The 25,317-nt window shown below is 35.7% G+C and overlaps 1 protein-coding gene across 2 annotated transcripts in view; it reads right to left on the bottom strand.

Moving 5' to 3' along the window:
* The window catches only part of LOC123556454 (OTU domain-containing protein 4-like), a 104,349-nt gene that overhangs the window by 40,453 nt on the left and 38,579 nt on the right, over positions 1–25,317 (bottom strand). For both annotated transcript variants that reach the window (XM_053542675.1, XM_053542674.1), the window contains exons 9-10: positions 16,266–16,377; positions 10,426–10,484 (exon numbers count right to left, since the gene is read on the bottom strand). In XM_053542675.1, the coding sequence (XP_053398650.1) occupies positions 10,426–10,484; positions 16,266–16,377 (171 nt within the window). The remainder of the gene's footprint in view (positions 1–10,425; positions 10,485–16,265; positions 16,378–25,317) is intronic.

Genomic DNA, 25,317 nt, shown 5'->3' with positions numbered 1-25,317 from the left:
TGGAATTCTGAACAGGTAATTGTTAAAACAAGGCAGTCTGAAAGACAGCTAAATCCCCCGCCACTGCTATGGATAGTGAAAGGGTAAACCTTTGACCTTAAGCTGTGACATTGACCTTGAACTGACATGGCTGACTCATGAATTCTGCATAATGTCTTGATAAGGTGATCATTTGATCCAAGTTTCATGAAAATCCTTCAAGGGGTTTATGAGATACAGAGATCAAACCTTTGACCTTGAGTTGTGACCTTGACCTTGAGTTGACATGGCTGACTCATGAGTTCTTGATGAGGTGATCATTTGACCCAAGTTTGATGAAAATCCTTCAAGGGGTTTAGGAGATACAGAGTGGACACAAAATGGAAGGCTCAAACCTTTGACCCTAAGTTGTGACCTTGACCTTGAGCCAGCATGGCTGACTCATAAGTTCTGCACATCGCATTGATGAGGTGATCATTTGATCCAAGTTTCATATGAATCCTTCAAGGGAATTAGGACATACAGAGCAGACACAAAATCGAAGGCTCAAACCTTTCACCCCAAGTTGTGAACTTGACCTTGAACCGGCATGGCTGACTCATAAGTTCTGCACATCAACTTGATGAGGGTATCATTTGACCAAAGTTTGATAAAAATCCTTCAAGGGGTGTAGGAGATATAGAGCAGACACGAAATGGAAGGCTCAAAGCTTTGACCTTGAGTTGTGACCTTGACCTTGAGCCGGCATGGCTGACTCATAAGTTCTGCACATCGCATTGATGAGGTGATACAGAGATCAAACCTTTGACCTTGATTTGTGACCTTGACCTTGAGTTGACATGGCTGACTCATGGGTTCTGCACATTGTCTTGATGAGGTGATCATTTGACCCAAGTTTTATAAAATTAGGGGTTTAGGAGATATAGACCGGACACAAAATGGAAGGCTCAAACCTTTGACCTTGAGTTGTGACCTTGACCTTGAGCCAACAAGGCTGACTCATGGGTTCTGCACATCGTCTTGATGAGGTGATCATTTGACCCAAGTTTCATGAAAATCCTTCAAGGGGTTTAGGAGATATGGAGCGGACACGAAAGTGTTACGGACAGACGGAAGGACACCATTCCTATAACCCCCCCACCATTTGTGGCTGGGGACTAATAAAAAGGTTGAGATAATTCAAATAAGGATTTTAATTATATTCTGTCATTTTCTTATCTATTTTTGTAAATGTGCATCGATACTGGACTGTTCATGTATTACCATTAACTTGCGAAATAAATCATTTCAATCTTTAATGTTGAATAAAATCATTGTGCAGTTGTAAAAAATTCAAAATGTGTTTGTCTTTATCACAAGACATAAAATAAAACTAGTTGCCCACAGTCAACATGTCGAGCCTGCCAGCTGTCAAAAGACTAGGAGTTGCACATGACACCCAGTTTCATTGAGGCAAACATTTATGCCAATTGAAAAATGATTGCAAAAAGTTACAATATACGTTATTTATAGTAACAACAAAGGGAAGTAAATCTTTAAAAAACAAGAGCTGTCTCCATAGGATGACACATGCCCCCGATGGCACTTTGAATGAATAGTTATGGCCGATGTTAGAGTTAAGGACCTTTGACCTACGGAGCTGGGTCTTGCGCGCGACACGTCGTCTTACTGTCTTACTGTGTCACACATTCATGCGTAGTTATTTTAAAATCCATGCATGAATGACAATGATATGGACCGGACACGCCCATCAATGCACTATCATGAAAAATGACCTTTAATGTTTAAGTGTGACCTTGACCTTTGAGCTACGGACCTGGGACTTGCGTGCGACACGTCGTCTTACTGTGGTACACATTCATGCCAAGTTATTTGAAAATCCATCCATCGATGACAAAGATATGGACCGGACACGCCCATCAATGCACTATCCTTTAACGTCTAAGTGTGACCTTGACCTTTGAGCTACAGACCTGGGTCTTGCGTGCGACACGTCGTCTTACTGTGGTACACATTCATGCCAAGTTATTTGAAAATCCATCCATCGATGACAAAGATATGGACCGGACACGCCCATCAATGCACTATCCTTTAACGTCTAAGTGTGACCTTGACCTTTGAGCTACGGACCTGGGTCTTGCGCGCGACACGTCGTCTTACTGTGGTACACATTCATGCCAAGATATTTGAAAATCCATCCATCGATGACAAAGATATGGACCGGACACGCCCATCAATGCACTATCCTTTAACGTCTAAGTGTGACCTTGACCTTTGAGCTACGGACCTGGGTCTTGCGCGCGACACGTCGTCTTACTGTGGTACACATTCATGCCAAGTTATTTGAAAATCCATCCATCGATGACAAAGATATGGACCGGACACGCCCATCAATGCACTATCCTTTAACGTCTAAGTGTGACCTTGACCTTTGAGCTACAGACCTGGGTCTTGCGCGCGACACGTCGTCTTACTGTGGTACACATTCATGCCAAGTTATTTGAAAATCCATCCATCGATGACAAAGATATGGACCTGACACGCCCATCAATGCACTATCCTTTAACGTCTAAGTGTGACCTTGACCTTTGAGCTACGGGCCTGGGTCTTGCGCGCGACACGTCGTCTTACTGTGGTATACATTCATGCCAAGTTATTTGAAAATCCATCCATCGATGACAAAGATATGGACCGGACACGAAAATTGCGGACAGACAGACCGACAGACGGTTCAAAAACTATATGCCTCCCTTTGGGGGCATAAAAATCCAAGTCCACACAAAAATCCTTACCAGTAGAGATAGGTCAAAATACACCTCAAAATTGGATGTAACATGCATATTGTACTACAGAAAAGTGGTCTTGATTTTTCCCTACGACCAGTAATAAAAAATTTACAATATAAGCTATTATAGTAACAAGAAAGGGAAGTGATTCTGGGTTCTTGCACATGACACTCTGTCCCATGATGGTGAACAATTGTGCCAAGTTACATCAAAATCCCTCCATGCATGAAAAAGAAATTTTCTGGACAGTCATTCTTGTATCTCACCTTTGAACTCTAAGTGTGACCTTGACCTTAGACCTAGGGTCCTGGTTCTTGCACATGACACTCCATCACATGGTTGTGAACATTTGTGCCAAGTTACATCAAAATCCCTCCATGCATGAAGAAGAAAGGCTCCGGACAAAGTCATTATTGAATTTAACCTTTGACCTCCAAGTGTGACCTTGACCTTTGAGATAGGAACCCGTGGTTTGTGCATGACACTCGGTCTCACTGAGGTTAACATTCACGCCAAATATAAACAAGATTGCTCCATGCATGTCAAAGTTATTGTCCGGACAAACAAATCCGGACAGACGGACGCATGCACATACACCGAACAGCCATTTGGACAACTATGTCTTCGTTTCCGCAAGCGGGCTCGACAAAAATCTATTGAATTACGCATTTTGTATCTGGGATAGGGGTAGAGTAATGTAATTCAGGGCAAAGGGTAATGCGGTGTATATTTTGTCATATTTTCTTAAATTTAATATAATCTAAACATTAGAACCTGAGTTCTACACTGAAATGATTTTGCCAAAGTTAACCGAGTCTTAAAGAGTATTTTGATTAAATTGTACTAAGAAAAATAAAATGGTAGATGTATGGAAGAAAAGAGAAGATTCTGAAAAAAATACTCAATTGCGCTATCTTGTGATTTGGGGATAGGGGTAGCGTAATGTAATTTTACGCGAAAATGAAATCTGTGACCCCATAATTTTATTCCATAAATCGATAGAAAATAAAATTTTCATCATCATGTTATTTTTTTTTTTATCAAAGGACTTCGGACACTTTCTATATGAATTTGCCTACTCCAAGAGTGAAAAATAAACCACTAAGAAATAAGTATTTAATTACATATACCATCAAAATACATATTTGAGATTATTTCTTAAAGTCAAATTTTTCAATATTTTTTCATAAAATGGTAATTTTTGCTCTAAATAGAATTACGTACCCTGTTATATACATATAAAAGCTATTTTGCTTTAAAGAACATTGTTCCCCCCCGTGCATCAAAACCATATTTGACCAGCATATGTAAATATTAATTATACACATTTTCTGTGACTATTGTGTTGATGCAAGGGGTGGAACAGTACTTTTAAACAAAAAATATAACTACAGGGTGTTCCCAAATGTAAAGTAACCAATACTTTTTATATTCATTTTAATAATTTGATAGTCACATATTTTTCCATCTGTTTGTAACTAAAATACTATACAAATGTTTGAATGGGCACATATAGGCATGTTATACATGTAGAGTAGTGAGAGAAGCAAATACTCTTTATTCATTATTATTCATTGGGTTAAATTTTCATTCGCATATCCTGTTTGTTTGTTGTAGTAGATTGGCAAATGTGTGCTGTAAAATACTAGCAACACACCAGGTAATCTTCTGCATGCCCTCCTCGCGACGCGCACACCAGGATGTAATTTGTTTTCCATTTTGTTTTTATTATTTTTTATTTTTTTTTGTATTTTTTATATATTTTTCATTTCTTTATTTCTTCATCTTTTTCTGTGCATTTATATTTATTTCTTTTAGACACATACTACATGTGACAAGCATTCATCACTTCATGTTCTTCCTTCAGTAAAAACTGAATTGAAGATTTTCTTTGCGGCGGACTAGGCCTAAACACAACAAAAAAAGGGGCAATATGTGCACAGCATTTTATCTGATCCTGACTATAGTTTATCCAACAGAAATAAAGCTTGGCATTGATATGCCTGTGATGCATAGGTCAAGAACAGTAGCTTCTTGGCAGGTCATATCAGTGACGGTTTCACATTCAGTGTGATGCCACGAAAGTGATGTGTCAAGTCGCTTTCCATGCAGATGGCATATACAAATACGGCTAGACGCGAACACGAACTAAACGGTCCAGCCGAGTTTTAGGTGGAACTTTTAAGCAGCGACCTGCTTCAACTTTTCGAATATGTTTTGCCCACAACTTCAGCCCTGAATAGACAACATTATCTATAGATGGGTTGTTGTCAGACTTATCCGGATTTAACTTTTTCCGATCCAGCTTCCTTAGGCAAGCCTCAGATAGAACTGTCATTTCGGATACATTTTTATTACATGTTTAAGCGAAATGAGCCGTGCTATGAGAAAACCAACATAGTGGCTTTGCGACCAGCATGGATCCAGACCAGCCTGAGCATCTGCGTAGTCTGGTCAGGATCCATGCTGTTTGCTTTCAAAGTCTATTGGAATAAGACAAACCGTTAGCGCACAGCATTGATCCTGACTAGACTGCGCAGATGTGCAGGCTGGTCAGGATCGATCAATGCTGGTGGCAATTGCACTATGTTGGTTTTCTCATGGCGCGGCTCAAATATTATGTGTGCCACTGGTACTTATCCTAAACAAAATCCCACCCTACGGCCTTGATAAGATTACTGACTTTTCTCATTATTAATGTTATACATCACACAAATAGCTGCCATCACTTATAACAGAGCTATACAGACATGTACATGTACTTAAATAACTACCTGAACCACTGTAATAAAACTGACCGGTCACTTATACATGTATACCTATTCACACAATGTAATGCGTCAATAACTTTACATTATGAACAGTGTATAGATAAATCAAGTACAGGTTGTTTGGAAAAATATCGTTCCCTTTTTTATTTATTTATAGGATTTTAATCTTAAAATGTTATTTTTTCCTTAAATAAACAGATTTTGTCACTTTTTTCGACTGGAATTAAAATATTTAAAACTTCCGTAAAGTGATGACATTATATTTTCACGGAAATTTAAACATTTTATTTTTTCAACAAAATATACCCTGGCCCAGATAAAATAAGAAAAACATCTTGATAGGAACAGATACAAATCAGTTTCTGCTGTAATAAATTAACTAATACATTGGTTTATCACTGACTCGAAACGCTTTGGGTATTGTTTAAATACTTAAGGAGAAATTTGCATTTGAAATGTAGGCTAGAAGCATATGATAGTGTCCGAAGTCCTTCTATCGTTTGGGTTTTACATGAGACAAGATTAAAGCAATTTTTTTTTTCGAAACTCAACGTCATTTTGTCGCTCTCACGTCACTTGAATGTAAATATCGACATTTACGTTAAAATGATCTCAATGAATTATACACCATTTTAAAGACATTTTTAAATGAAACTATGATGAGTAACAAGCAAATCAATGTTTATAGAATGAACAGAACAATTTATAAAAATCGTCTGATGGACGTGAAATCGCGGTCCATCAAAAATGAACGTCAATGGTAGTTTTTGAACGTTTGCAGAGAAAAAAGTTACAGAAATATCAAAAAAGTAAAAACCGCAGTCTATGAGGAATATGCTGAATTTCATATTAATCAAAATGTTGAAATGAAACCCAATAACTTCAAATTAGGCGCATTCCACCTTAAGCTTGTGAGGGAGGGAGGAAGGACTGCAGTAGGCTGTAGTGTAGAGGTGCCTTAAATTTCCATGGGGGTTGGGTGTTTGCACGCTTATAGAATCAAAAGAAATATACTTTTTCAATGGCTCTCAATTGAAAGTGTAAGGTGTCAAAGCTTTATTATTGTTATTTAAATGAGTTCCAGCTTAGTACAGAGATATCTTTAATGTCTTTGATTTTATCAAGACATTAAAACATCCATAGCTGACTATTGAAATGTTAAATTAGGATAAGATGCATCTTTTAATTCAGCGTAATTATGCCTGGCATTCACCCGTGCAGCATAGCATTCAATACAAGAAATTATGAATACTGATCAATTTCAATTCATTTATCCACAAAATGCATTCATGAACTTATAACTGACAGATCTCAATTTAGATTCATTGAACCAGCATGTCTCAAATAGTAGCATGTTTTATCCACAACAGTGAAAAAAATTCATTTGATTATCTTTGTGATAAAAAAGAATACCAGATAGTCACTTGACCATGAAATTGATTTTTTTTTTTCAATCAATTTCATTACTATTATCTACTCCATTAAGATATATACTATTACAATTACAACTTAATATTTCATATCAAACTAGAGCTATCACTAAATGTGATTCATAACCCCACTTAAAAAGCTGACATATTCACTGCACCTTTTATGTCCAGTAAGGGAGATAATTTTATATATATTTATACAAGAGGGTCATCATGACCCTGGATTGCTCACCTGAGTAATACGAGCCACGTTTCAAATGGCAAGCTGATGTTAAAATATTAAGAAGGTAGGTCAGTAGGTCACATTCCTGGTAACTGAAAGTCAGTTTTAAGACTGGTGTGTAAAACTGTACATGTCATCCAAATTTGAAGGCTGTATCTTAAAAATCAAGAAAGTAGGTCAGTAGGTCAAGGTCACAGTCAACTGATCCCAAATCCCTTGGGGTCATCAGGTAATTATAATTAAACAGTCTAGGAAATATGATCTGAAAATTTTTGAAGTATTTTTTCCTGTATAACTCATAATTATAACAAATAAACCCCCAGGGCGGGGCCTCTTCTCACCCCAGGGGCATAATTTGAAAAAATTTGCTACAGATCCACCAGGCAATGCTACATACCAAATACTAAAGGCCTAGGCCTTGAACTTTAACACAAAAAGATCTTTATTTTTTTTCCCTATATAAGCCTATGTTAAACTTGATACCCCAGGGCACGGCCTCTTTTCACCCCAAGGACATTATTTGAACAATTTTGGTAGAGAAACATTAGGAAAGGCAACATACCAAATAGCAAAAGCCTAGGCCTTGCAGTTTCAGGCAAGAAGATTTTTAAAGATTTTTTCCTATATAAGTCTATGTAAAACATGAGACATCCTGGGGCAGGGCCTTTTTTCATCCCAGGGGCACAATTTGAGCAATCTTCATAGAGGACCATAAGATGATATATTGAATAATTTTGGTAGAGGACCACAAGGCAATGCAACATACAAAATATCAAAGGCCTAGGTCTTGTGGTTTTAGACAAGAAGATTTTTTAAGTTTTTTCCTATATAAGTTTATGTAAAACTTGTGACCCCAAGGGCGGGGCCTCTTTTCACGCCAGGGGCACAATTTGAGCAATCTTCATAGAGGACCATAAGATGATATATATGAATATAAAGGCTCTATGCCTTGCAGTTTTGAACAAGAAGATTTTTAAAGTTTTTCCTTTTGGTTGCCATGGCAACCAGAGTTCTTCATGGAATTAAATTCTTTGAAAAATTTTGAAAGGGGACCAATCATGGATCATTCCTGTGAAGTTTGGTGTAATTTTGCTCAGTGGTTTTCAAGAAGATTTTTTTTAGAAAATGTTGACGGACGGACGACGGACAACACACAACGCAACACACACGACGGACACTGAGCAGTCACAAAAGCTCACCATGAGCCTGAGCCTTTGGCTCATGGTGAGCTAAAAAGAGTTATGGAGTCAATTTCATTTTTGTCAAATTACAGGGAACTAAAGTTTCTGTCATAAACCATAAAATGTTTAAGTAAGTTAAATCATCCAATGAAGTTTCAGCATTCTGGGTCTAGTGATTCACAAGATACTGATCAGAAAATGTTTTCCATGTTCAGGCCCCTGTGATCTTGACCTCTGAAAGAATGGCCCCAAGATCAATAGAGGTCATTTACTAGGCATGTCTAATCATCCCAGTATGTTTCAATGTTCTCGGTCAAGTGGTTGTCAAGTTATGGATCGGAAATGGATTTCCATTGTCTCGCCCTGTGACCCTGACCTTTGATCAAGTAGCCCCAAAAACTAGATGGGTCATCTACTCTGTAAGTCCTATCACCCTATAAAGTATGAAGGTTCTGGGTCAAATGGTTGTCAAGTTATAAATCTGAAATTATTTTCCATGTTTTGACCCCTGTGACCTTGACCTTAAATCAAGTGATCACAAATTCAACAGGTGTCATTTACCATGCATGTGCAATCATCCTTTAAGTTTCAATATTCTAAGTTCAGTGGTTCTTAAGTTAATGATTGGGAATGGTTTTCCATGTCCAGGCTCCAGTGATCTTGACCTTTGATCAAAAGACCCTAAAATCTACTTGGTTAGCCCTATTATCTTATTAAGTTTGAAGGTCCTAGGTCAAATGGTTCTCCAGAAAGTTTGATGTATTCTGGCCCTTTGCCACAAAGTTGATGTGATAAAATCCTACAGATAAAAATTAAATCTGTATCAGGGTTTTCCTTCAGAAATTTTGATAGGGGGTCATTATGACCCCTTCATGTTTGACTTTGGGGGTCATTTTCAATTTCAAGGGGTCACTTAAAAAATGGTATTGAAATCTATATTAAAAATCCAAAAGAAAACAGTGTGTTTATCATAAATTAGCTTGCAATGTACTGTAAAGATTACTAAAGAACAAAAAGAAATACTAGTACATCAACAAATTAATTTTTTACACTTTTTTGAAATCAGACAGTAATTGCAACCTTCTGAGTGCATCTGCTTTTAACAAGTTTCGTGAAGAATTTTTGCCTAAGTGTTGCGCTGCAAAATTTTTCACAGCCCGATACAAAAGGATTGTTTTGAATCTTTGGTACATGGCCAGCATTTCATTTCGAAGTGATGACAAATAATATATAGGGATATATGAATGTTTACATTTTCAGTCGAGGACCTTTTAACAAGGTTTTCCTCCGTGCAGATGACAAGAAAAACGTAATCTTTTGCGATGTAACTCATTGCAGACTTGGAGCGGTCTTCTGCGCATGCCCGAAAATGATTATCAATTGTAGCGCACGGCAAAAATATGCATATTTTTGCATGTCTGCATGCATTTAGTGTACAATATGCATAAAATACTGACTAAAGGTTTGGGTTAGTATCGCCACGGTTACAAAATATATACTTTTAAGATATTTTCGTTCAAATTTAGTTAATCCGGTATGTACTGGAGTCTGTAATTTATACCAGCGCTCAAAGTCTGCATTGAGTCACAGTCAATCTTTTGTAGATTCACCATTTTGTTGAATGGTTACCGTATAAAGAGACGTCGATATCGAGCCGATAATTAAACCTAGAACGCAGTCTACCTTTACTACTTCGTACCTATGCGCGTATTGGTACTTATTTACAATATTGGGTACGAAAATTCGTGTTGTCGTAATTTCGACCGGTAGTTGAGTTGCGTCAACAATGACGCGTTCGGAATTATTTTGAGGGTCATTTTGAAAATCAGTGTGCTAAAACGCACAAAAATGTGCGTCAAAGAAAACCCTGCTGTATACATGAAATATCTACCACAATTCAAATTCTCAAATTTATCCTCAATAAAAAGTTGTTGACAGGCTAACAATCTTCCCTATTCTTTTTAAAGGCAGTAATCTACACATCCTTACAAAATTTAATCTTAAGGAAGCATTCCAGAAACTCCCCTTGGTTTTATTTGTAAGAGAAGAACTAACCTGACATTTATCTCCTGGTGCAAACCGTTCTCTATATTCGGGAGACTCTTTGATTTGCTCTGAAAAAAGGATAAAAACATCTCTAATTTTGAACTATATGATGGAAGTAATTAACTAGCATTAAAACCTAAAAGTTGGATAAGGCAGAGTCTGTAATTTCTATGACAGATTTATGCAGCAACTAGATGTGTACTGATCTATGTTAGAAGTCTGAAATTCAGCCCTAAGAATAATAATTGATTATATTCAGCATTCTGTTACTTTATCTAAGAAATAATAGGTTCCCAAGTGTTGTTTATCGTAGAATAACCCTAGTTTTTCTTCTTATGTGTAAGGATATATCACGAAGGCCATATTAATGTTGTAAAATATTTATTGCAGTAACTGAACAACTTAAGTTGTTTATTTTGTACTTTAAAAATCCCTTGATCCATCAATAAGTTACAGCCCAAACAAACTCAGATGGCCGCACACATGAACGGAACCACCACTGTGACAATTATGTCGAGCTAGTTGGCTCAACAAAAATTGCTGAAAAAGGGACACTGCTTAAGATTATCAATCCAGGAATAGAAATATTCATATCCCCGCCATTCATTACAACTAGGCTTAAATAAATCCTGTCACATATTGTTCTTTAAGAGTACTTCATTATGTCAGTGTTCTGTCTAGCACTTGATTCATTGATCTATTATTAAGCTGTCAATACAAAAACACCAGCATGAAACATATACAGTACCCCCTCTGCACTGTAGGGAGAACAAAATTTGTAATGATTTTCTTTTATTTTGCTAATTACATAGCCAACATTTGTATGATGAATGATATCTATTGAGTATAAATCAGTTCTGCCTATATAATAAGATAGATTATATAACCGGAAAGGATATTTTTTCTATGAGTCTTTTTATGAATGTAAATAAAACTAACTTACATTCTATGTTAAGAAAATTTCCTTTTTAATTAATGTTGTACAATAATTATTGCAGTAACCTGAACAACTTGTTGTTTATTTTGTACTATAGATAAAGTATGCAATATGAAAGTCAGAAAAATAGTATGGTGATTAGATAGCTAAACTGAAACAAAAAATCTTTGATGAGTATAGGCCACTTCTCGGGCCAGCCCTGAATCCAGGCCTGTACATTGGCAACCAAATGATGATCCCAGAATGATGTTTTGATTGGCAGTTTCTGTGCTTGAATTAGTGTACCCATATGGTTTGGTAGGATTTTAGGTACCTTGATATGAGGCAATGTATTGCAGGAGGCATCAAATGGCTCCAGAAATTGCCAGCAACACATCAAGAGTCCAAAATCTGCAAATGTAACTATTGTAAAGGCTGGTTTTTTTTGTCCTTTTTATGTCAAGCAAAAGTAGGAGAAGTAGGAAGTTTTCATCAAAAAGTAGGAAAAAGTAGGAAGCATTTAGAAAAGCCAGACAAGCTTAATGTGGACGAACAGATGGATGTATAGACAAACGGCAAAGGCAAAAACAATACATGTATGTCTCACCTATGGGGGAGACAAAATACATTTAGAATACACTTTTAAAACAAATACATGATTGAAAGTCAAACACGTAAATGTTCCTTTTGTAAAATCATTCAACACTTCGAAATAAATACTTTCTACATAAGATTTGTGTAAGGTTTATTTCTTTTTGAAACTAAATATGAAATAAGTTTAATCGGACTCCAATTGCAAGTGTGATTTCTTCATGTTTTTTTTTTCAAACTTAAAATCCCCCGTAAGATACAGTCTGGCTTTAAATATATTTGTACCTGCACTATGTTGATATTGATCTGGTGATTTAATTTCTCCTAAAATGCCTCCCTTTTTGATGCTGAGAATTCTTTTAAAACATTTTAACCAATAAATAGCTTCATAAAGTTAGAAAGTTTATGATAATGTGTCACTAAGGTATTGCAACCAAATCGTGTAAATAATCATTTTACCAATTTCCCAGGACAACTGCAACTAATTACCATAAAATATATTTAGTCAGGTAATGTAATACTACCTTAAATGCCTCTGCAAGTTTATTATATCTTATGTGAAAAATTTGGGCAAGATGAGAGGCAAAGAGGATTAACACAAAAGAATAACAAAAAAGAATTTTGTTAAAGTTTGTAACAGTAGTAAAGAGTGCCTTATAAAACTGGAATTGCCAAATCAAATATTTAGAACACTTTCACTGATTCTTTTATTAAACCATATTATTAAACCATTTAAACCATACGGTATAAAATCCAGAGAGAATACCTGTACTATACCTTCAGTCAGTCAAGTATCTCAAGTTTACAATAATAATTATTTTAGAAAATCTTTTAAAAAAAAATGTCCCAAAAGTCATCATTACACACAAGTAGTTTTTTGTCTGCATTCATTTTAAAGAAACCGCATGTACTTGTGTTCTGTAGATTGTTGAAAAGATTACATTGATTACTACACAATGCTGATAATTACACTGCATTAATCTGCTATTAGACATTCATTTCAATTTATTTTATGTTTTCCAGCAAATTATAGAGTTATCTCAGTGAAATAAAAGTGATAATCCACAGTTTTGAAACAGTAGATTATCATTTTTATTTTTTACTGTTTTTGCCGAACTACTTTCGGTCCTCCGTCGCGATTGAAGTCAAATTGTATACCGAGCGTTATGAATACCGGGGACCATAATGACGATGACGTCGTTAAATTTCCTGCGATTTTCGACATTTTATAAATTACGCAACAAAAGTAGAGTTTTACACATGAAATAAAAAGAAAATTTGTTTGTGTCAGTGAAATATCAATTTTATTTTACTCGTGAGCACCAAAAAATGTCATTATCAGTTTTTGATGCTCACTTGTGAAATAAAATTGATATTTCACTGAAACAAACAAATATCCTCTATATATTAATTGCAATAGTATGTTTTTCCCATATCAGATATATTCACATTTGATGGATCCAAGTTAATGCAATATCACAGAGACTTAAAATGTAGAAATGTTGTGAAATTTGAGCGCCTATAGTCAGCTCCACCCATAGTCAGCTCTGAAATTGTTTCACCACTTAAAAAAAGGGATTCTATCCATAGATCTATTATAGGGCCATTATAAAAAAAAACACATTTGTTATTAACCTTATATTCAACTACTATAATCTGATTTATCAAATAAACTTGTTTTTTGTATATCTTGATTACAATGATTCAGTTGGGTTTTTTTTATTGAAAATGGGATCCAGTGGCAATTTTTCAAAAAGATTAAGACAAAATTTTGAGGTTCCAAAGCTTGTTTCCAGTATCTAGGAATTGTAATATGAGTGAGCGATATATGTATTAATTAAGTATGTTATTCGATAGACTAAGACATCCCATTTTTGTCTTCCTATTCAATGAAGAAAACTTAAAGTGTGACATTAAAATGCAACAAAATCACACTTCAAATTATTTGGTCAGAGCCTTAAAAGTCTTTGGGGCACAATGAAAGTGGAAACAGCACAAACAAGAGCTGTCTCCATAGGATGACACATGCCCCCGATGGCACTTTGAATGAATAGTTATGGCCGATGTTAGAGTTTAGGACCTTTGACCTACGGAGCTGGGTCTTGCACGCGACACGTCGTCTTACTGTGTCACATATTCATGCATAGTTATTTTAAAATCCATGCATGAATGACAAAGATATGGACCGGACATGCCCATCAATGCACTATCATGAAAAATGACCTTTAACGTCTAAGTGTGACCTTGACCTTTGAGCTACGGACCTGGGTCTTGCGTGTGACATGTCGTCTTACTGTGGTACACATTCATGCCAAGTTATTTGAAAATCCATCCATCGATGACAAAGATATGGACCGGACACGCCCATCAATGCACTATCCTTTAACGTCTAAGTGTGACCTTGATCTTTGAGCTACGAACCTGGGTCTTGCGCACGACATGTCGTCTTACTGTGGTACACATTCATGCCAAGTTATTTGAAAATCCATCCATCGATGACAAAGATATGGGCCGGACACGCCCATCAATGCACTATCCTTTAACGTCTAAGTGTGACCTTGACCTTTGAGCTACGGACCTGGGTCTTGCGCGCGACACGTCGTCTTACTGTGGTACACATTTATGCCAAGTTATTTGAAAATCCATCCATCGATGACAAAGATATGGACCGGACACGCCCATCAATGCACTATCCTTTAATGTCTAAGTGTGACCTTGACCTTTGAGCTACGGACCTGGGTCTTGCGCGCGACACGTCGTCTTACTGTGGTACACATTCATGCCAAGTTATTTGAAAATCCATCCATCAATGACAAAGACATGGACCGGACACGCCCATCAATGCACTATCCTTTAATGTCTAAGTGTGACCTTGACCTTTGAGCTACGGACCTGGGTCTTGCGCGCGACACGTCGTCTTGCTGTGGTACACATTCACGCCAAGTTATTTGAAAATCCATCCATCGTTGACAAAGATATGGACCGGACACGAAAATTGCGGACACCTGGGTCTTGCGCACGACACGTCGTCTTACTGTGGTACACATTCATGCCAAGTTATTTGAAAATCCATCCATCGATGACAAAGATATGGCCCGGACACGCCCATCAATGCACTATCCTTTAACGTCTAAGTGTGACCTTGACCTTTGAGCTACAGACCTGGGTCTTGCGCGCGACACGTCGCCTTACTGTGGTACACATTCATGCCAAGTTATTTGAAAATCCATCCATTGATGACAAAGATATGGACCGGACACGAAAACTGCGGACAGGCCGACAGACTGACAGACGGTTCAAAAACTATATGCCTCCCTTCGGGGGCATAAAAAGGCAAATGTTTATGTTGTAAGTAGTAAGCCTAAATATTGCTTTATATATAAAATAATGTATCATAAACAGTGATTTTCTTTTGAACAGAATCATTGTCTTTCTGATGCACTCTTGTGATATAAATCCCAACAAAGGTTTTATTTAATGATAATATCACCATTTCAAGTCACCGTCTATTTTAGGAAAAAAATATTAATTTAAAAATGTAATAAATCATTTTTGGACTGTTCATTTTATACTTTGATTATTTAAATGAAACACTGGAGAGGTGTATCTCTTACAGACATTTCAAAGAAAGTCTTGCATGCAAAGAGCATAATATATAAAAGAAAATTTCTTCATTACTTTCTACTTTGCATGTAAAGTAAGTATTGCTTTCACCTTTCACTAACAGTAACCCACTTGATTACAATCTTTGATGCAAATTATGTGCATTTGATTAAATAACAAAATTCACTACCTTCAAGCCATTTTGGGATAGAAAATCACAAGTATTTCAATAGAAATTATCATGCAAAAAAATCATTCATAATGAGGTATGTTAGTGATCGTTTTAAATGCAGGTAAAGGTTACAGGAAAATGATAATTAAATTAAATAATACCCTAAAATCATATGAATTGGACCTATATAAATTACAAATATTTATCTGAAGTCCAAACTTAATGAATTAAATTATGTAGTAATTTTCAAAATTGTTTCAGTAAAATTCAGCCTTTATTGAAACTTTTATGATAAAAAATGAAATTCAAATAGCCGTACCTCTAAATTTTAGTTCATCAGACAAGTCAGATGAAAGCAAACACTTTTTAGTTTAATCTCCAAAATTGGTTCAGTAAAATTCATCCTTTATGAAATTTTTATTATAAAAAAAGAAATCCAAATAGCCATAGCTCTAAATTTCAGTGTCAGCTGAAAGTAAACAGTTTTAGTTTAATCTCCGAAATTAATTTGCAAATCCTTAATACACAAAACACAAATAATTACATGGATTGAAGATGGTCACCTACCCCTTTTCTCTTCTTCCCAGATATCCAGTTCTACGTTTCTATAGATACACGGATCCAAAGCCTTAGCTATCCTGTACGGAACTGGAGGTGATGGCTTCCGTAATTGACGATCCTGCAGCAAACAACAGTAAAAACCATCACTTAACTAATCAGACAACATGTTTCTTACATATGAATATTCAAATACAAAACACAACAGCTGGGTCATATCTCAGTATTTCATCTTTACATATTGACATGTCTTTTGAGAAAATCGTTTTTCACTTTAACCACAGTTACAATAGCTATTTGATTTCATTTTCAAGTAAATGCTATATAATCTCAGATCTATGAAGCCGTATTCAAGAGCACACGCCAATATCTGTCATATCATGTATAAAGTTTTCTGCCTTTTATATCCCTTCTTCCCTAAGCAGTTACTACTTTTCATATATTTCAAAACATATTTAAGTGCCCAATAATAACTACTTTTGACTCCGCCATCATTATAATAATTTAGTCATAAAATATGAAATATCGTAATCCATTTTAGTTGTGTATTTCCATCCACCCATAACATACAAAATTATTCACAATATAAACCTGGAGTAGTAAATGGCTGTATTGGAAACTGAAATATTAGTAATAAACCAACCAAAACCATTGATCCTTTCAAGGTAAATATCCCAATAAATGCTGCTGATAATGTTGGTCATACAGATGGTATATATGCAGTTATAATCAGTAAATGCAGGATTATAAGCATAACAGAACAACATAATGGTTATTAAGTTATCCTACAGACAAGAAAAGTTATAGTCAATTTTGATTTTGAGTTCAAATTGTGACCTTGACCTTAAACCTACAGACCTAGTTCATGTGTGCTGCAGGTTGTCTTGTCACCACCTACCTATATGCAACAATTAAACTCAATACCTTGAATCGCTACTAAGTTACGCCCCAAACAAGAAATAACACAGACAGGGGCGTGCACCATCACATATTTGTTTTTTCAAAACGGGCATGTAAAAAGTGTACAAGGTCTGTTCAAAATTAACGTAAATCTTTGCTGTGGAAAGTGGCCTACTGTGTATTGTGTAATGGGAAATATATGACTTTAATTCACTATCTTTGTGTAATTTGGTCATACATTTTTTGTAACATTTTTGCTACTAGGCATAGTGCGTAAACGTTTTAATTACCATAGCTCCATATAACTGGCGCAGTCATTTTTTTGACTGTCATGACTTCAATTCGAACCCTAATACTCCCACTAATTGTCCACTTGTTAACCTAACAATATGCCAAAGTACAACAGCACATCCAGGGGACATGCACTGAAAGTATGGCGTCATTCCAATGTGGGAGACGGAAGTACACATCTCAACTAATTGCATGTTTGAAATTTCTAATCCATCTCCACAAGCGGCTGCTTAGGCCATACCAAATTGATTTGTCGTTCGTCGGAACTACCGCATCAATGATTTCATTCCCGAGAAAAGGAAAAAAAAATTCACCCGCCCGCACGTACGTAAAAATCTCCGAAAAAACATTTTTTTCTGATTAAGCGGTCCGGAATGACAACGGCAAAACAGGTTTTATCACTGTTTTAATGCGTCAAAGTGATATTGATCGGAATTCAAGCATTCGTAATACATGTAGCTGATGACTCAAAACTCAAAAAGTCAGGAATTATGATGTTGTTCATCATTTGTTTTAAATCTGGAGTGTCTGTGCTAATGCCACTCTTGGCCTTCGATGTGCCGGGAAGTAGGCACATTCTACGATTGTTCAATACAGAATACACAGAGCCCAACTTGTAAGACGTGCACGAGGATTCAATTAAAAAATATTTGGATTAAACATAGAAATGTTGTTCAGATAAAGTTTTCAAACTTTTTGTTATCAGTTGTTTAGTTCAATATGTTAGATCTAGAGCCAAAGCAAAGTGCATGCTTTCTTTAAAAAAAAAGTTTGTTCACAGATCCTGACTGATCCATCACATTAAATTTAATTGTCTTGGGCCCAAATCATTTTGAATGTAACTTCTTTAGTACGGCAGTCAGATATTCTATCAAAATGCATATATTCAATTTAAAAATATGTTTAGCTTTTCAAATAAGTAGTGTAGATATAAAGATAATTTCTGTCGTATTTTCCCTGTTTGTATAGATATCTATTAATTGGCTGTGAATTGATTGAAAGAAAGAAACTGAAAAAACAGACCTTCCAAACTCAAAATTTCAGGGTCAATCAAAGCACAACAAATAACACTTTTATGAGTGGCCATATTGGGATCATTTTTTGTCCGTCTGTTATCATTTTTGACTGAAATGAACCTCTACCACAAAAACTTAAGCTAGCCTGATCTGTTCAGAAATTATTCCAATGGGATTCGAGTAATGTGTCGAAGCATTTGTGTGCCCAACTCCGTTTGGTCTCATTGGTCAAGTGATTTATTACTTTCCCCTCACCTCTACCATTTGGAGTTTCACTAGGGACACAAAGTTGCTCATGTGTCAAAGCCATCTAACTGGGTTTCAGAACATATGTTATTCCACTTGGGTGCCTGTTTTGTCTTAAATATTCCTCATCCTCTGGCCGTTAAATGGGCACGCCTTCAGATTAATGTAGAACAATCAAAAAGTAAAAATAAGACACTCATCCCTTAGTAATTATAAATACAAAATAAAAACAAACTGATTCAGTGAGTTTTGGCAAGAATTTATTTGCAAAACCATTCATGCAGTCTTTAAAACATATAGAAAAGCTAACTACTGCATTAGTCACACTGTAAATGTTTGATTTCTGTGTTATTCTTAAAGAAATGTTGACTTCATGTATAATCATAACTGATTATGCCTCCTTTTAGGGTCCAAGTTGGAAAAAAAAAAAAATACCCTCTCACTCCATGTAAAATCTACCCGCCTCTGAAAAAAATCAAAATTGAGAAAAAAAACAAAAACAAGAGCTGTCTCCATAGGATGACACATGCCCCCGATGGCACTTTGAATGAATAGTTATGGCCGATGTTAGAGTTTAGGACCTTTGACCTACGGACCTGGGTCTTGCGCGCGACACGTCGTCTTACTGTACCACACATTCATGCGTAGTTATTTTAAAATCCATGAATGAATGACAAAGATATGGACCGGACATGCCCATCATTGCACTATCATGAAATATGACCTTTAACGTCTAAGTGTGACCTTGACTTTTGAGCTACGGACCTGGGTCTTGTGTGCGACACGTCGTCTTACTGTGGTACACATTCATGCCCAATAATTTTAAAATCCATGAATGAATGACAAAGATATGGACAGGACACGCCCATCAATGCACTATCATGAAATATGACCTTTAACGTCTAAGTGTGACCTTGACCTTTGAGCTACGGACCTGGGTCTTGCGCGCGACACGTCGTCTTACTGTGGTACACATTCATGCCAAGTTATCTGAATAATCCATTCATGGATGACAAAGATATGGACCGAACACAAAAATTGCGGACAGACCGACAGACGGTTCAAAAACTATATGCCTCCCTTTGGGGGCATAAATTTTTTTTCGCTCACTCACTCCCATTTTTTTTGAAAATTTTCCAAAGAACTATAAATCAATTTGGTATGGCCTTAGATACCAGACTTAACCTAATCTGAACAGAACACCAAGATGCTGACAATAAAAATTTTGACCATGGACCCAGCAAGCAATTCTGCAAGTTTATTGTATCATGAATGCCAAGCTAAAGGAACTTGTTAGTTATATCTTAACATGCAGATTACAGCCACTATGTATTATTACAGACACAGCTTCCCTCTAAAAGTTTGGTACAGGGTCATCATTTCAGGCAAAGGTGGAGCCCATCCAGTTAGAACCACTGACCTACCGCAAGACAGTTTAGTTTATACATAATTTATTTTAGGTTGATTGTGAAGGAAGTTCTACAACTTACATTAATCACTCTCAATACCTCATTCCTGATGGAATCCATCGCCACAAGGGTATAAGAGAATAGGCCAGTTTCCCTTTTAATGCTAAGCGCCAAGCAAGGGAGCTACTGGTACCATTTTTCACGTCTTTGGTATGACGTAGCCGGGGATCTAACTCACGACCTCCCTCACTCGAAGCGGGCGCTCTTCCACAAGGCTATCGAGACAGTTTAATGCTTCCTCACATGAAAGTATTCTACAGCCCAAGTGAGGTTCATGACCAATGCGGGGTAAATGAGTTAAAGTCTGTGACCTATAAGACATTTCCTAGAATTTTTCCTACAGACAAGATTTTAATTTTATTGTCATATATACCTACTTTAATATTTACTCTATTAATTTCAGCAATTACTAGGTCATAGCTTGATTCATTGTTACGCAATATTTGAATGGGAAAACAGCTGATAAATTAAATACTTTTTCCTGGCCATAAAGAAAGAAGTAAAACATAGCCAATCAGAAGTTAAAGCCCTTTTCTAGGGAGTCAGGGGTCACGCTGTCGATCGCCACTTGAGCCATTTGCGACAAAAAATTAAATGTGGCTCCGAAATTTTCTAACTGGCGAAAATGGCCCGAAGCTATGTCTGTCTGCAAAACTACGAATAATTGCCAGTTTTATGAACCAAAAGGTGTGAAAAATCGATAATCTGTGTAGACACAACATCCGTTATTGAAAGGGAGGGAGCCAATTTGCAAATTTTTTATTTGATCAGGCAGTTAGTTGGCGATAATTAGATTATTGAATAACAAACTAGATAATTATAATCATCATTTTGTGCACTTAAATTGATATGATTTTATGAGCAGTCGACCGTTAGACAAATTTTCTATGATTGCCGAGGGTTAGTTTGGGCAAAAACGAATAAAAATGCTTTTGACATGCAGAAATTGTAAGTATTGAATAGCTATGATGATAGAAAAGCAATAAAACATAGGTATTTTAGCAAATATTTAATTCTAACTTACGTTTTCCGAATTTGTCACCCGTTTTCGCGACCGTGATTTTCGGATATTTCTGTAATTTCTGACGAGATTTTTTAGTGCAATCTTAATAAAAAGCCAATAAAAAGTCTACATTTAAGAAAAATATGACAACTGTTGCAAAAGGAGCTCTTATTTTGAAGTATTTTTCGAGAATAAAACATGCAAAAGCATCGAACCCCACCCACTTATAGGCAATGTGCAAAATAAGACTTTTTTTAAACATTTTTTTTTTCTTTTTTGACATCTTTATTTTAAATGTGATTTTCAGATTTTTTTTATTACATGTAAATGGCAGATGTTTATAAAAATGATAATTTTAGAAAGAAACACAAATTGATTTTATAAATAGCTTTTTAATTTTTAGGGTTACTAATAACTAATAACTATATTAATTTCTTGAGTAGTATGAGTACTTTGGTACATATAATGTACGTAGTCCTACAAGAACGTCAATGCTATGCGCTTCGCCGTTGTTGTCCTCATAATTTTATCTTTGGAAAAAGCAGTGGCTCAGAGAAAAAAATTCCCAGTGTGACCCCTGGGAGTAGTCATATTAGTATGGGCTTTTTGAATAATTATGGCTCTAGGACACAAAAATAGGTCAATAAATTCAATCCACTCGTAAGCCGGACCCTTTGGCTAAAACATTTTCAAATCCAGTTTATTTTGATAAATGTGAAGTGCCCCACACCATCAACAACTATTCAACTTTAACTCTGAAAGAGAATCAGTAAGTAACTAACCCACAACTGTGCTAAGGTCGTGCAGTAACTACTCCTGGAAAAGTCTTTAACCACGTGGCCATGGAGGCCCCCTCTGGTACTTTAAAAGTTATGACCGAATCCAAAATTTCTTACAAATGGATAGACAGAAAAATGAACAAATGGATGAATGGAGTAGAAATTGAAATAAAATATATATTCTTAATACCATCATCTATCCATGAAAATATATTGTACCTCCTAAAATATTGCAGGATCCCACTTTGTGTGATGGATCAAAGAATGGACAGACTGATAGGCACACATGGCAATCAAAAAGCAAAGGACGTTCAGAGAAAATGTATGCCTCGTTTCATCACCATTTAGTAAAAAGGGTGACAAAGATATATTGAGTAATTAACAAGAAACCATTTCGATCCTAAAGGTGAAAATACCCTTGAAGTTTGATCAACTGACCTGACAGAAGATCTTTAGAAAATATGTAAGTGTACCTACAGGCTGGCAGTTGGTTATTGCAGTCAAATCAGTCCAAACACTGCCAACCATGTTAGAAGTCAGTTGTTTAACTCACTTTTAACTCACTTACAAAGCAAGTCAAGAATGAAGGTCTCGGTTCAAGTGCTTCTCTAGTTATCATGCAGAAATAGTTTTAAAGGTTCAGGCCTCTGTGACTTTTGACTTACCAACCCCAATCATGCTATCAAGTTGGAAGGCACTGGTCAAGTGGTTCTCAACTTACTATGCAGAAATAGTTTTCAATGTTCAGGTCCCTGTGACCTTGACCTTTGACCTATTGACCAAAAAAAAACTATAAGGGTAATCTGCTGCATAAGTCCAATCCTGCTACAAAGTTTGAATGTTCTTTGTTAAGTGATTCTCAAGTTATTGAGGCGAAATGGTTTACATTACCGACAGACCAACATGACTGTGTAAAAGCAATATGCTCCCATTTCTTTAAATGGGGGCATAATTAATCAATTATAGCTTTTAATTAGAAGCTGAACAAAATTGATAAATACTGTCTTATAATCCTGTTTGATCTATAGATTTTATCCTTATTACAATATTTGGAAGAATAATTATGTTTGAAGCAAATTAAATATGATATCAAAATATATTGTCACCTTAATGCAAAACCCAGGTAACTGTTTTTTCATTTCAATGCAATTATCAATTTTTTTGCAGTATTATGCTGCCTGCATACTGAGATCAATTAATAAGTTAAGCTTAGTTTAATACAGCAGCAGTTCTATTTGATCTTGCACATGATGCACATTATGAGCATAATCTCCTTATCTTGAACAGTCGTAACTGATTATAAAGGCGTTCATTTTGCTTTCATGCACATGCCATGGCATAATCTCCTGACACTGAAAATGGTAACTGATTATAAAGGCGTTGATTTTGCTTTCATGCACATGCCATGGCATAATCTCCCCGCGCCGAACTGTTGAGTGGTAACTGATTAGGCGCTAATCGTAGACTTCAAGTAAAAACACAATGCCTATAGAATACCAAATAAAATGATTGTTTCAAATCTGAAATGAACTTTTATCTGTCTATTAAATTTCTTTCTCTTTAACCTGCCTCAGAAACACATGATGAACTGTCACCTATATCTATCAGCTAAAAAAAGAGATAGGGACAAGCTGTTGCCATGGTAATCAATGTTTTACATACAGTATCTGTTCACAGTCCTTTTGTCCTTCCCACAGCTAATGGAATCTTAACTGTTCAAGTTTAATGTACCTTGAAAGCGTAACTTCTGTTAGAGGCAAATATTGACTCCTTTCTATTGTTTTAGTGGCAACTGTTGCAGAAGAAAGTTTTCTTTTTCTTTTAATGAGAAAGTTAAAATACATGAGACGTAATAACCAGCAGGCAAAACAATAGGAATATTTTTGTGTCAATATTTCTTCTAAAAGATGAAATTCTTACACTTTTAATTTTCCAGCATCAAAAAAGCAACAACACGTAGCTCTTTGGAGAACTTATCGAGAAGAACAAAACTTATCATTACCAACTCAATATTGTGTACAAAACTCACATGTTTACTAAATTTGTTAACAGTGGAAATTTTGAGAAATTAATTAATGTGAAAATTACGTATCATGAATTAAGATGAACTCTTCCAACATACAACCATTTCAAGCTTTCTTCAGTCTGACAATTTAAGCAAGCAAAGTTAATATAAAAGCAAGTATTTATAAGCAAATTAATCCATCCATACCAGTGAATGTCTATTTCTAATAGAGGACCCGGGTTCAAGTCCCGGTCTGGCTGCACATTTTTCCCCACCCTGTGACATTTATGAAATTTTGTTCAAGGAAGACTGTTAGAATAACTTTCCTAATTTGGATGAGAGTAAAATTTAAAAAGTACATAATAATTAAAGCTATTCTAAAGGATGGAAAAAATTAAGAAAAGATTTATAAATTAACAAGAGCTGAATTAAGAAATGTAATGGGTGTTGATATGAGAAATCTAAAAGACAATATATAATATTACTCATTGTGACATATTTTTGAAATCATGGAATTGGGGGGCTGGGGTGGTGAGAAGGATGGTGGTGGGTAAGAGAGGTATTAAGGTATGGTATTAAGATTAGATATTACAAGTATAAGTAAGAAATATTTTCCCCCTTTTTTTTTTTTTTTTTTTTTTTTTTTAAATATGTGTTTGGTGGTGTGAAATGGAGGTATGTTTGAATCTAAGAAATGTGAAAAGTTAATACAAATATTCTGTAAATATACATAATTTCACTTTAAAGCAATTGTAACATTTTGACAACTAAAGTTTACCTAGAAGACATTTAGTCCTTATTTTTAAATATAGCTGTCAAATGGGATTCATGGTGTTTGTATAAAAAAAAAAAACTTACCCACTTTTAAGTGTTTTATGAATCCTTACAATTTACTGAATCAAGGATTAAAGATTTTTGAAAAGAAAATATAATATCCATGCAATAACTCATTAGTGATATGCAAAACACCGCAAAATAATGGTTCGAACCGGTTATCCCTGTATTGATCCATTACCAGTTCTATGACCATTGAGCTCATTGAAATGGATACTTTCTACAGCAGATGTTGCATGAAAAACAATTTCTTTTTTCTAAATGGTCTATTTCAGTTGGAAAATGGCAAATTAATGCCAGTTATACCAAACTGGTAAAGCTGCTCCATGTTGTACCCTATCTTCTAGATATGAAAAACAGCTGACACATATAAGGCATTTCTCAGACATTTATGAGTGATTTTGACTGTGACCTGACCTGGTAAACTTGAAAGAGGATCAATATAAGGGTGATAATTGTACTAAAGTTTCATATATCCACATCCATCATGAGCTTTTTGATAAAAATTCTTATTTAGG

The sequence above is a fragment of the Mercenaria mercenaria genome, chromosome 5, assembly GCF_021730395.1.
Source record: "Mercenaria mercenaria strain notata chromosome 5, MADL_Memer_1, whole genome shotgun sequence".
Lineage (NCBI taxonomy): Eukaryota > Metazoa > Mollusca > Bivalvia > Venerida > Veneridae > Mercenaria > Mercenaria mercenaria.
The sequence above is the reverse complement of the archived record's forward strand: the minus strand, read 5'-3'. Positions and strand labels throughout refer to the sequence as shown.